Source organism: Nomascus leucogenys, chromosome 4 (assembly GCF_006542625.1).
Source record: "Nomascus leucogenys isolate Asia chromosome 4, Asia_NLE_v1, whole genome shotgun sequence".
In the NCBI taxonomy this organism is placed as follows: Eukaryota; Metazoa; Chordata; class Mammalia; order Primates; family Hylobatidae; genus Nomascus; species Nomascus leucogenys.
Window position 1 is genome coordinate 44,471,969 of NC_044384.1, and position 14,527 is coordinate 44,486,495.

Genomic DNA, 14,527 nt, shown 5'->3' on the forward strand with positions numbered 1-14,527 from the left:
GTGACATCACTGCCAAATCTTATCTAGTTTTCCTGACAGATAAATAGGACAGAATAAAGCTCCGTGACATAACTAGTGGGAGCCAAAGATTTGAATCACGTCTTGGTTTCAAATTTTGCTACCCACAAATGAGTTGTGAGCTCTTGTCAAGTTATTTACTGTATTTGTGCCTCAACTATCTCAGCTGTGAAATGGGGATAATGAAAGTTCCTACATCATTTATTTGTGAAAAAATAAATGACATGTAAAGCACGACGAGAGCGCCTGGCACAATGCAGTAAGCTTTCACAAATACTCGCTTTCATTCCTTCTTGCAGGGGATTACTGAGAGGATCCACAAGATAATGCACGTGAAAGGGCTTGCGAAATTGTAAGGACTATCTTAATGGTAGAGTCCTCTCTTTTTCTTTTCTTTTAAACAGTCCAGAGGACGCTGGGCTGTTCGAGGAGAGGCGCGAGGCCAAGCGCAGCCTCAATGCGGTCATTGTCGTGGGGCCGCCCCTCCCCCGTCCGAGGCGCTTCTCCATGGCAACGTGGGCTTTACCTCTCCCCACCTCCTCAGACCCGCAGACCGGAAGCAGCCCGCGCCGGGGGCTTCTGGGAAAAGGCTTGTGAACGGCGTTTCTGCGTCTGCCGTGGACAGCGAAGCTGCTGCGGTTCCTGAGCCGGAGGTTTGCGCCGGTGTGCGGGGAACGTTATGAGAGGGAGGGGGACACCGGGCTAGGGTCTGCGGACCTCTTAGCGGGAGCCGGCGGGGAAGCCTGCCCGGGACCTTCCTCAGCTTCCCGGGAGGCGCGGGGAACAGGCCGCGGTCTCCGCGCCTAGCAGTTGTGGGGCGGGGAGAGGTAGGCGGCAGGCCTGCTTGGGTCTTCGGCATCTGCAGAGAGCTCTCTAACCCCCTGTGTCCTCCGAGACCCTCACCTTCCCCCTCCCCCACCGGCCGGTTTTGTTCTATTTCGAGGCCCTGGCGTCTCGCGGAGGGTTGTGGGAGTCGTGATGGGAGGAGGTGGTAGTGGGGCGAGACTTGCGCGGGGCTGCTGGGATTTGTAGTCCCACCGGCCGCAGGCGGAAGTGCCGTGGTTCCGACGCTGTTGTCACAGGGTGGCCTTTGGTCATCTGAAATCCGCCGTCCTGAGTGCTGGGAAGAGGGGCTAGGGGACGTCGGGCCGGGGTCGGGGTACACAGCAGGTCTATGCAGCAGTAAGGTGGGCGATCTACCTGGGACGAGGTACCCTGCCCAAACATTGTCGGGACCGTGGGCCTTCCCTCCATTTCCCCCAAGCAGTATGCTCTACAGCATAAAAGGAAGAGAAAATTATGTAGAAATACTTGCACCGTTGATAAGCAGGGTCTTGGAATAGAAACGAATGAATATTGGCTAGACTTTATTTATAAGGCCACCACACTCCAGGGTATTTAATTAAACCAGTATGTATTACTTGTCTGATAAGGCCTTTTCTGATTCCAGTCTTCATCTTGCTTGGGTTACAATAAGTTTAAGTTGTTATTGTTCAGATTTTGGGCCCTGAGTAAATAAATAGGCTGAATGGCTCGTTGCTAGTATGTGTCGTAAACAACAGCACGGGCATGCTCGTGCAAATAATAAAGGTCCAGAAGCAGCATACAGTTTCCCTGAAGGTAGAAGCTGGGGAACTGTGAGTCATCCAGTGTAAGGACAAGACACTGGACCACTGCAAGAAGTTAAGGTGCTTATGCGAGTGCCTTTTCTTAATAGAATTTTCTGTGATTAATGCCTATCGTTATAAATATAAATGTACGTATGGTGTGGTGGAAGACTCAATATTTACGTATTATGTGCAAGATAACTTTTCAAAATTATGTGATCTGTTTTTCACATATGATCTTTTCAATATTATGTGATCTGCTACGCAGCAAGTGAACATTTTTTTCACATAGATTTTAAGTCTAAGGAGTTCTTAAACACCTTAAAAATATTTTTTAAATGGTAAAGAAAATTTTTTTAAGCACATAATAGTAAAGCGAACCTTCCTTTTGAGTTGACTTGTGTGTGTCAGGAAACACCAATCCTGAGTTGGAAATAATGCGTTCCAGGGTCAGGCACATTTAGAAAGCACTGAAGTAGTCTGGTTCTTACTTGGATTCTTTTGATTATTGACATAGGGTTTGTCGTCTTAGTAGGTCATGATTGGCAAACTTTTTCTGTAAGCGGCCATATGGTAAATAAGGTCATGCATAACTCAATGTTAGTGCTATGGTCTGAGAAATGTGTTAGGCTATTTCATCCTTGTGCGAACGTCATAGAATGTACTTGCACAAACCTAAATGGCGTAGCCTACTACACACTTAGGCTATCTGGTATAGCCTATTGCACCTAGGCTACAAACCTGTACAGCATGTTGCTGTACTGAATACTGTAGAGAATTGTAACACAATGCTAACTATTTGTGTATCCAAACATAGAAAAGATAAGAGTAAAATATGATATAAAAGGTTTGAAAAGAAAAAGGTATGCCTGTACAGGGCACTTACCATGAATGGACCTTGCTGGATTGGAAGTTGCTCTAAGAAGTCAGTGAGTGAGTGAGTGGTGAATTTGGAGGCCTAGGACATTACTGTATACTCCTATAGACTATATAAACACTGAACACTTAGGCTACACTAAATTTATTAAGAAAACATTTTTCTTCAGTAATTAACCTTAGCTTACTGGAACTCCTTCACTTACAAACTTTTACATTGTTTTTTGACTTTTTTACTCTTTTTGTAATAACACTTCGCTTAAAATACAAACACATCGTACAGCTGTACAAATATATTTATATCCTTATTCTGTAAGCTTTTTTTTTTTTTTTTTTTTTTAGAGTCTCGCTCTGTTGCGAGGCTAGAGTGCAGTGGCGCGATTTTGGCTCACTGCAACCTCCACCTCCCGGGTTCAAGAGATTCTCCTGCCTCAACCTCCAGAGTAGCTGGGACTACAGGCGCAAGCCACCACGCCCAGCTAATTTTTGTATTTTTAGTAGAGACAGGGTTTCACCATGTTGGCCAGGATGGTCTTGATCTCTTGACCTCGTGATCACCCACCTCGGCCTCCCAAAGTGCTGGGATTACAGGCCTGAGCCACCACGCCCGGCGCAGCTTTTTGCTATTTTTAAATTCATTTTTTAGAGACAGGGTCTTACTCTGTTGCCCAGGCTGGAATGCAGTGGTGTGATCATAGCTCAGTGGAGCCTTGACCTCCTGGTCTTTAGTGATCCTCCTGCCTCAGCCTCCTATATGCTGGGATTACAGGTGTGAACTATTGCACCTGGCCAATTTTTTTTTTCTTTTGGAACTGTTTTTGTTAAAAGCTAAGACAAACACATACATTAGCTTAGGCTTACACAGGGTCTGGATTATCAATATCTTTGCCTTCTACCTCCATATCTTGTCCCACTGGAAGGTTTCCAGGAGCAGTAACATGTATGGAGCTGTCATCTCCATAATAACAATGCCTTCTATAATACCTCCTGAAGGACCTGCCTGAGGCCATTTTGCAGTTGACTTTTTTATTTAATAAGTAGAAGGAGCACACTCTAAAATAGTATAGTATAAATAGTAAATACATAAACCAGTAACGTAGTCTTTTATTATTGTTATCAAGTTTTATGTACCATACATAACTGTATGTGTTAAACTGGCAACACAGCAGGTTTGTTTACACCAGTATCACCACAAACATGTGAGTAATGTATTGACCTTACAGCAGCTACAGTGTCACTAGGTGAATCTTGAATTTTTCAGCTCCATTATAATCTTATGGGAGCACTGTCATCTATGTGGTCCTTCACTGACCCAAACATCATTTTGTAGTGCATGACTGTGTTGGGTTCTTTTAGGCCATCTACTCTGTTGAAACTACTCAACTCTGCTATTGTAGCATGAAGTATGAATAAGTACAATTATTTATGGACACAGTCATGTTAATTTCATATCATTTTCACATGTCATGAGGTATTCATTTGATTTTGGGGAGCTCCATTCCCTAAATATCATTAGGTATTCGTTTGATTTTAGGGAGCTCTGTTCCCTAAGGCACTGTGGTGAAGACCACAGCCATTTAAAAATGTGAAAATTATTGTTGGTGCAAGTGTTGTACAGAAATGGGTGGCAGGCTAGATTTGGCTGTGAAGCTGTAGTTTGCCAATTCCTGGTGTAGGTTATTGATTGGAATTTTTAACTCAGTCAAAGAACAAGTATCTTTTACCAGTGTAAGTCCAAATTCTTAGGATATTTTTGCTTATTTATATATCTTTTATTTCTTATGCCTCAGGAGTGCCTGTGAAGAAAACGGGATATTGCCCTGAGGCTTATATTCTGCCTCAGTTGTCTTTTCTTGAAATATTATAAATCAGAATGTCTGCACAGTCAGTGGAAGAAGATTCAATACTTATCATCCCAACTCCAGATGAAGAGGACAAAATTCTGAGAGTGAAGTTGGAGGAGGATCCTGATGGTGAAGAGGGATCAAGTATCCCCTGGAACCATCTCCCAGACCCAGAGATTTTCCGACAGCGATTCAGGCAGTTTGGATACCAGGATTCACCTGGGCCCCGCGAGGCTGTGAGCCAGCTCCGAGAACTTTGCCGTCTGTGGCTCAGGCCAGAGACGCACACAAAAGAACAAATCTTGGAGCTGGTAGTGCTGGAGCAGTTTGTTGCCATCCTACCCAAAGAGCTACAGACTTGGGTTCGAGATCATCATCCAGAGAATGGAGAGGAGGCAGTGACAGTGCTGGAGGATTTGGAGAGTGAACTTGATGACCCTGGACAACCGGTGAGCCTGCTTGTGTCATTTCCTGTGTCAGAAGCACTGGCATAGTAGTAGGCAAAGCTGCTGAATTAATTCCACTCAACTAAGTTAGAATTATGTTTATGCCTTTTCCCCCATTCCTGTACCACTCCCTGTTATCTGTGCTGCTTTGCCATCTAGGCTTCTGCAGTATTTGTTTTATGGGGTTTCTCTTACATGTTTTTAGTTCTGATTCTCATTACAGTTCCTTCTCTGAATCAAATCTTTCTGTTTCCAGGTTTCTTTCCGTCGACGAAAACGGGAAGTACTAGTAGAAGACATGGTATCTCAAGAAGAAGCTCAGGGATTACCAAGTTCTGAGCTTGATGCTGTGGAGAACCAGCTCAAGTGGGCATCCTGGGAGCTCCATTCCCTAAGGCACTGTGGTGAGGACCAGAACTCTTGTGTGGGCTAGAGGGTGAAAGAGAGTGTAGGCCTTTTGTTCAGAACTTTCCTTGTTCTCACTGGTGGGGGGGATCATATCACTCTTAATCTAATACCTCAGCTTTTTTCTGATTAAGTTGATTTTGCTGGCCTCAGACCTTTTATTCCTAGACATTAACATCTTCAGCCTTTTCTTCCCTTTCAGTCTCCTTCCTAAAAAGAGTTGCCCATGTCAGGCTAGCATTTGCCTTACTTTGAGCCAGCACCCACCCATGGACCAAGTCCCTCTATTTTGCATTCAGTATTACTTGTCATCCATTTTACGTCCTTTTACTTTCAATCTCCTACCTAATTCCATTCGTACAGTAAGCTTACCTGAAAACCTCTTCTAATCTCTTTGTTGTATATCACTGAAGTCTTTCTAAATATTTATTTCTGATTTTCTTCAATGTCTATCTAGAGTCATTTTCTTCTAAGAAGCTTCTTTTGTAGAAATATTTGGAGTAATTTTTTTCCTTTTTCTAAGTATGCAAAAAAAGGCTCCTTAGCTATAACATGCTTTAAACGCAGAAAAAGCTTTTTTAAAAGCTCAAAGTTGTATTAATTCACAAGACCAGTCTTTCCCAATATATTGGCCATATACTTATGTGTATCCTTTGATACGGCCCAGTATATTCCTAAAACTGCTAGATTGCTTTCTCATGATGAACTAAAATGAAACTTTGACTCTGCTTTAGTAATCATTCCTTGAGGTATTTGGAGATGTTGCTGGTATGCCGCTGAATGAGGTCTGAGCAGGTTTTCTTCACATCTGAGGGGACAGTGCCAGCCAATCAATTTTTGGGGTGGGGCTGAAGTCTGCTGAAAATCTGCAGTTTTACATGTTTCATGGGACATTCTTCTGTGCAATAAAGTTTGAGAAGTATCATTCTTGATATGTGGGGGCAATATTTTCAACTTTTCATCATCTGAATTTTAGAGTGACTTTTCACCTGTGTTCCTTATTTCAGCTGTCTATTCTCTTCTACACTTGGGAATTTGTTTCCTGTGTGCCATTTGTCTCCACTTAATCTTCACACTCACTCCTCTGTTTTTCAAGTCTCCAAGCCTCACTATCCTCCTCTAACCTTTCAGTCTCTCTCTCTTGGCCTTATCTCCTGACTATCTTTTTGTTAATTATTTACTGTTTTCCTCTTTGCTGAAGGCAGTTGCTAACCCTATATGAACTGGATCTTTACTCCTTAAGGCATGAAGTTTTAGAAAAGTCTTAAATGACATTTGCTGTTATCTCTGCCTGCATGTGAGTGATGCTACCCCATGTTGGTAATTCAGGCTTTTCTTTCATTGGACATGTTTCACTGAGGCTTAGAAATAACCATTTTTCCAAGTACCATGACAAATACCACACGCAACAAGCTTCTTTTATTGGAAAACTTTCATTTATTAGGGGCATACTGAATTTTTATGTCATGTCTTTGGTTAACACAGGATGCCCCCATCTTATCTTCAGCCCCTTGTCAAGACTCCTGTGTTCTGCTTTTAGTCTAACATTGGCTGTGACCTGACTTGTCTTGTTCATTTCAGAAATAGCCACTTTCTGACATGTTTTTTTAATTTACATCTTTGTATTTTGATGTAATTTCTCCCTTTCTCAAAGTAAAAGAACATTATAATGATTTCCTAGTGGCCAATTTTATTTTATTTTTATTCTTACAAAGTTTCATCCATACCTAGCCACATCACTTTGATTATCTCCCTAACCATCTTAGAATCTACCATCTTTCTGACCTTTGTGTTCTGACTACCATTTGTAAACCACTTGCCTATGTTTTATTCAGATATCTCTTATATCATGATGTTACACTGTTATTCAGAGTAATTTCATTTTTTTCTTTTTTGAGAATAGGCCTTAACACCAGTGTCAGAGTGGTTTATAGATGTGTGTAAGCTATTTTAGTTCATTAAAAAAAATTTTTTTTAGGTTTCTTTTTCCCTTAATAGATAATGAATGATATTTACATTTTCTGTTTATTTCAGATGATGATGGTAGGACTGAAAATGGAGCACTAGCTCCAAAGCAGGAGCTTCCTTCAGCAGTAGAATCCCATGAAGTTCCTGGCACTCTCAATATGGGTGTTCCTCAAATTTTTAAATATGGAGAAACCTGTTTCCCCAAGGGCAGGTTTGAAAGAAAGAGAAATCCCTCTCGAAAGAAACAACATATATGTGATGAATGTGGAAAACACTTCAGTCAGGGCTCAGCCCTTATTCTTCATCAAAGAATTCACAGTGGGGAGAAACCTTATGGATGTGTTGAGTGTGGGAAAGCATTCAGCCGAAGTTCCATTCTTGTGCAACACCAGAGAGTCCACACTGGAGAAAAACCTTACAAATGTCTTGAATGTGGGAAAGCCTTTAGCCAGAATTCGGGGCTTATTAATCATCAGAGAATCCATACTGGGGAGAAACCTTATGAATGTGTTCAGTGTGGGAAATCGTATAGTCAAAGCTCAAATCTTTTTAGACATCAGAGAAGACACAATGCAGAAAAACTTCTGAATGTTGTGAAAGTTTAAGAAATTGAAAAAAAAAAATCAGCACTCAGGTCTTTTTCTTCAGAAATGAAGACAAAATTTAAAATATGAAATGATGCAGAATAGTTTTTTCCCTATTGACTGTCAGAAAATCCACTGGGAAATGTAAAAATCTTCACTCACCATTATGATTTTATCTTGAAAGAAATGGTGTTGTACCTGCCTAGAAACTGAAATTTTAAACTTAATTCAGGTCTTAATGCCTAAATTTTCCGTGTGATGTTTATAGTCTGTATTACTTCTCCAAATAATGAACTACCTTATTCATTGTCCCTTTCTTGAAAGTTTCTTTTTTTTTTTTAAGACAAATACATTATTTCTGCATTGATCATTGAAATGTTCTTTATAAGGATACATTCCCTTATATATTAAAAGGCAACAGGAATTACAAAGTCTGAAAACCATTTTAAACCATCTTAAAAATTTACTCTTGTTTCCTTTTACCTAATTTGAATATGCATTTGAGAAAATAGAGGATAAAGGATGGCTAAGAGCCTCAAAATGAGCCATAAGATCTCAGATAAGAAGTGATGGTGATAAAACATCAAAAAGTGAATGGAACACCTTGATTGGGGAAGATATACAAATACTTTGATCTAAGAATTGAAGTGTATCAATTTATATTCTGCCTGCAGGAAAATTCAAAAGCTACTCATCCTCTCTATAATTTGGAGTCATCTTACTAATGAAAATAATGTTTTCCCATATATTATTAAAAAGCATACAGTCTAAACAAATAGTTGTAAAATAATGAAGGTAGAAATTATAACACTAGGGAAAAATTTGTAGTGGATGGCAGTGTTGAAGGCAAATGTAAACTTAAGGGTAATGGTCTGTCATGGCTTTTAGAAAAAGATGATCGAATTCATCATTATTTTGCCTTCATCTTTGTTAAGGACAGAAAATTCCCTGACAGGTGGGCAAGTATCAGGTTACCTATTTTTTATTCCTTTGGTGCAAAAGGGTTGAACGTCAGGCTAAAAAAGCAGCCATGCATTTATTATTAAACATTTTCTACCGACAAGGCACTGTGCTAGGTACTGTAATCCTACCATAAGTAGGTAGGTATTTCTTCCACTGTAAATCATAGTAGTTTGCTGTTTTATGTGAGTTAGCCTCTTCCCCTTGTCTGAGCATTCCTCAGGGGAGGTCACCTGTGAGGTTCCCAGAACTGTAGTTCTTTTACCAGGGTGTTGTATTTGGAGGGGGAGGAGGACTCGGTTCAAAGAGCTAGCCGGCTCTCCAGTGTTCAGAGGTGAGTCCACCATACTCTTACCACAATTTGGAACTTTGTGAATCTTTTTAAAGAACTAATCAATCTCTAATAGCATTGAGGTTGTACCTACATATTAAGTTGAATGGACTGTTCTATTTAAAAAATAAACAACTAGACTATTAACAACTAGTTTATTAACCTATCAGAATTGAATTTTTTTTTAAATTTTCAGTCTTAACACATTTTAAAAAATGTATTAAAGTAATACATTGTAGTAGTAGGATTATATACTCTTTGGCTGAGAATTCCAAGTACTGTGGTTCTACTGTTTAGTGGAAAACTCTGGAAGTTAAAATATAGAATATGAGAGGAGGCTTTTTTATAATGGGCATCATTGTGGAAAATGACCCATGTGAATACAAGTATTTCCTAGTTCAGAGATTTTGGTTATATCTGGTGCTTGGATCAAGTTTAAAAATGGAAGGTGAGATTTTGCATGAGCCTATTAAAAAGCATAGTAATAAATGCTAGGCCAGCTGGTGGAAAAGTGAGGCAGAATGGAGCTTGTTTATAGGTTTTCTGATAACAATTATAAAAAATGTGCTTTATAGATTAAGATTTATTGAAGTATAAATATGTAGTAATGATATAATGTATTTTAAGTTATACAAGAAAATGTAGGGACTTTTGTTTGGGTCTTTTTCTCTTTGTGGCTGAGGGGAAACAAGTCAATGTCCAATAAAGCTGTAAACTCCTCTGCTCTAAGATAAATGATGTGATTTATTTATTTATAACTGGCTTCTTTCCAAGTAGGTTTTGAGGTGGCATATTTGGAAGACGGCTGGGATGACAGAATTCTTGTATCAGAGTAGGTAAGAAGGGAGCAACCTCTCAATGGCTATTATGTCATGCTTTTTAAGATCGTTATACAGTTCCTATATACAAGGAAGCTTCCCTGTGGTAGATGTGTCATAAATGCCAAAGATATTTGGTAATGTGAGTGTAGAAAAAGTAGTATTAGGGTTGGCAAATACTATTTTTGTCTTGGCAGCTCTAATACCTGCATTGTTCAGAAAGGATTCTGAGGCTAAGGCAAAGCTCTGCGGGAAAAAGGGACTGGACCAAAAAAAACTGGATGGTGGCACACAAGAAGAGGAAATGATGAGATGTGTACTTTCTATCTCTGGTTAGGCTTAGTCCCCACTAGACAAATTGATTTTAAGTACTATGTAGTGATTTTTAAATTCCATCCACACATTCATTTATTACCCACATAGATAATCAAGAAATTTGGGGGAGTGCCTAGCTTCTGATGAAGTGGTGATATGGCAGTTGCCAAGCAGTGGCATCGCCAGAGTATCCGTTTGGTTAGCAAATGAGCAGTCATTTTAGGTCATGCAGATTGCTGATACCTGCCCAGTAGCCACTGAGCATTTGCTGGTTTTTTCTTCTGGCTTTCTTGGAGGTTAAACTCTCTGTAGTCATACCCAGTTGGTACTTGATCTTTAGCAATATGTCTCATATTCATGTAAATTGAAGGGAGGGTTACATGTACTGAAATAATCTGCATGCCAGGCATTGGCTTAGACACTGTACCTATCTCACTTAGATTTGTAGACTAGGAAAGCAAGATTTCAGAGATCATGTGACTTGCATGTGGCCTAGAGATAAAACTCAAATCTGGTTCTGTAGACTCCAGGGACATATTCACCATGCCATGGGTGGTGGCTATTAAACCTTGATTAATTTGTGTTTATGGTTAACAAATGTGAAAGCTATTAAACATTGCTGGTTTGAATTTTTTACAGTGCAGAAATGTAAAATGAAAAGGGATATTTCCTTTCACAGTCATGATAATTTCATTTGTTCTTCCAGATTTAGGCATATACTTACTTAATCAATAATGTGTTAATAGCTGACACCTGTGGTTGCTGTGACAGGCACTATTTGAAGTGCTTTATCATGGATTAACTCTTAATCCTCAGCTACCATATAAAGTAGGACATAACCCCATTTCACATGCACTACACTGAGACTTGCCTCCTCTCCCCCCACATTGAAGATGTTCTTTTTTCATAACTATATACTATTCCATTGCATGAATATTCTGTAATTTATTTAATTCCCTATGGATTGATAATTAGGTTCATTATAGATAGAAGTGTAATTAACATTCCTGTACATGTATTTTGCTGCTTGTGTGGGTATTTCTATAGGATGAATAACTAGAAATTTATTGGATCAGATTTCACATTTGCAGTTTTGAAAACTACCACCAAAAAGATTTCACCAATTTACAACTCCATCATTAGTAAGAATGCCTGTTTGCCTATAGTCTGCCAACCCTGAATCCTTAAAAATTTTTGCCAATCTGATAGGCAAAATTTCCTTCTTTTCTTTGAATATTAATGAGGAGGAACATCTTTTCATGTTTCTTGGCCATTTGCATTTCCTATTATGAATTGCTTTTGCTCATTTTCCTTTTTTTAATTATGAAAGTCTAATGACTACCTTCTCATTGTATAAAAAACACAGTTCTTTGAATAGAGAGACCCTTTTCTCCAATGCTACCAATCACATTCCACTTAACACAGTTTAACATACATCCTCTAGTCACCTTTCCATATGAATATACATACACATAAAAACACTTTTTACATAAATAGGATCTCATATTCTGTAGCTTTTTAAAATTTTGGTCTCAAAAAAAGATAACAGGTCTTTAAATTTCTTTAATGGTTGAATATGATTAAATACTATGAAAATGCCATTATTTAACTATTCCCTTAATTTTTTTTCCTCGCTATTACATTGCCAAAGTAAACATCCTATTCAGATGTCTTTGTGCATGTGTGTGAATATTTCTTTAGTCTGGAGTCCAGTAAGGTGGATTGTTGGGTCAAAGGGTTTGTTCTCTGTCCACCTTCAGTCTTCCCAAAGGCCTTCATAACTGTATTTTCACCAAGTGTATGGAAAATGTTCATTTCCCCATATAACCATACCTACACTTGATAGTTTTTATCTGTTGGGCGAAAAAGAATCTTTTCTTATTTTGCATTTCCCTGATTATAAAAAAAATGGTGAGATTGGGGTTATTTTCATGTTTATTGGCCATTTATAGTTTACTGTGGATTGTTTGTATCTTTTACCTGTTTTCTATTGGGTTATGTGTGGATATCTTGTTTTTATTTGTTCAGCATCTCCTTCCCTATCTTCTGGTAACACAACCTTTATTTATTTGTGGGGAACCTATTCCCTGTGGCTTAGGTGAGCATGTGACCAGGCCTGGCCTCCTGAGTCCCACAGCTTCCTAGCCACAGTGATTAAAGAATGGGTATATAACTTAAGCTAGGCTAAGGAGAGCCCTCAACAGAACTTCTGCTGGGACTACTGGAAAGAAGGCTTTATGGAGATCCCAGGAACCAAGGACCATGTGAGCCTGAATTTGTGCCATGTGGAGAGAGTCTGTCTGAGGAGAAACTCGGATGCTAGCAGAAATGGAAAGAGAACTAAGTTCTGATGTCATTTTTCTGGAGGCCCTAGATCCAGCTGTGCCTAAAGCCTGCCCTACCTCCGGACTTTAAAGTTTTGTGAGCCAATAAAGTCCCTTTCTTGTTTAAGATAATTGAATTGGGTTTCTGTTCTGATTAATATAGGTTATTTGTATTTTCTTATTGATTTGTAGAAAACCTTTGTAATTTTAAATTCTAGACTTTATGCACTATATAAGTTAATAAAATTAGCATGGCCTTCCATGATTTGGCCTGTGTCAACTTTTGCCACTTGTTACTCCATTCTCCCTATAACACACACCCCTCACACATACACTTTACATTCCAATAGTAACTGAACATTGATGTTGGGAATGTGGATGAACAGCTTTTTACACAATTGCCTCTTTGGCAGTTCTCTTCTTATTCTTCCTCTAGACTCATTAACCTGGGACTTTAAGGGTTACACTGCTGAGAGCTGTACCCATCTCCTACCATTGTTCTTGGGGTATTCCCCTCAAGCATTCCCTGTATACAACCCTTGGAGCCCTTCCAATGACCTCCATCCCAACTCCATGGTTCTCTGGCTCTTTGTTTCATTCTCAGGCCTGCGGACTCAAGACCTGAATGAGCACACACAGACCTGAGCAGCCCCACGGCCAGAAATGTAGCAGTGCTCTATGTCACCTGGCACCTCTATTAATCACATCTCCCAAGATGGTGTTTTCAAAGAGATGTCTTTCAAAATTGAGGAAAACATTTTGCAAGCTTTTATTCAACACATTTAAATGCCTACTCCGGGTCCGGCACTGTTCTGGGATTTACATCTGTTGCTTGTGTGTGTGAAAAACTGTATGTGGCAATGGAAAACCAAAAGTAAATGAGAAACAGTTTTTTAAGAAAGCATATTGTATGTCATATGATGACAAGTGGTTAGGGAGAAAATAGGAAAGGGATACAAAATGTCAAGAAGGAAAGATAGTGCAATTTAGATAGGCTGGCCAGGGAAGGTTTTCACTGAGAAAGTGACACTGGAGAAAAGATAGTATAAGGAAGCAAGCCATGAGACTGGAGAATGTTCCAGGCATGAAAAGACCAACTGCAAAGCAAGCTGATGTAAGAGCAATGCCTCATTTGTGCAAGAAACCAAAGAGGCCAGTACGGCTAGAGCAGAATGAACATGGGGGGAACTAGGTGAGTTCAAAGACAAATGTGGTGAGGGTGGCAGGGAGAAGCTGGATCATGGATGACCTGGTCAGCCATTGATAGAACTATAACTTTTTCTTTGAATGTAATGAGAGACCTTTAGAGGTTTTAAGCAAATGAGTAATGTGACAAGGTTCTGAGAACAGCTGAACAAAAAACTCCATCTAGTTTATCTAAATTCTTAAAATGTTTCTTTACATATTTTCTTATGAAGGTAATAGGAAAAGTTTAGAAATAAAAATCACCCAAAAAGTCACAGGAATCCATAATCCTAATAACATCCCAGTAACATTTTTTATTCTCTATACACCTATATAAATGTTCCATCTGTATACCTCTCCCCATCCATATCACACCATTATTCACAACAAATACATATTTAGAAAAAAAAATGTGTCTATATAGTCTATATACAGCTTCCTTCTTTCCCCTGAACTTTAGATCAACTGTCTGCTTCTGCCTAAGGCTAACCTCTCCACTAGATCCAAGCTGTCTTCTCACACCTATGGAAAGACATACTCCAATAATCCTCACCTTTCCCACATTATCAGTTTTTCCTGTCTTCTGAACTTTTCTAATTAACATAAAAATATGTTTTTGTCACACAAAAACCTCCAGGCCAAGATGGAGTACAGGGATCCGATCTAACCTGCCTGAATAAATAAAATATCAGACAAAATATAGCAGACAGAGGCAAAGAATGGGAAGATGGGATTCCCGAGAGACAAAAAACAAATGAGGCAAACTTGGATTGCCCATTTACTTGCCTGGGGAGAATTTCCAGGCCTCGGCATGGGGAGGGTGGCTCAGGCCTCTGCCTGGCAGTT

General features: G+C 39.5%; 1 protein-coding gene across 2 annotated transcripts; it reads left to right on the plus strand.

Moving 5' to 3' along the window:
* The first annotated feature begins 573 nt into the window (after positions 1-573).
* On the plus strand, positions 574-12,761 carry ZNF24 (zinc finger protein 24). 2 transcript variants are annotated; one of them, XM_030810568.1, is made up of 4 exons: positions 574-671; positions 4,292-4,794; positions 5,048-5,195; positions 7,231-12,761. In XM_030810568.1, the coding sequence occupies exons 2-4, from the start codon at positions 4,375-4,377 to the stop codon at positions 7,767-7,769; spliced, it is 1,107 nt and encodes a 368-aa protein (XP_030666428.1). In that variant the 5' UTR covers positions 574-671; positions 4,292-4,374; the 3' UTR covers positions 7,770-12,761. The 2 variants fall into 2 exon arrangements, with proteins under 2 accessions (XP_030666428.1, XP_030666429.1); XM_030810569.1 differs by having other exon boundaries at positions 585-681.
* Positions 12,762-14,527: the final 1,766 nt, after the last annotated feature.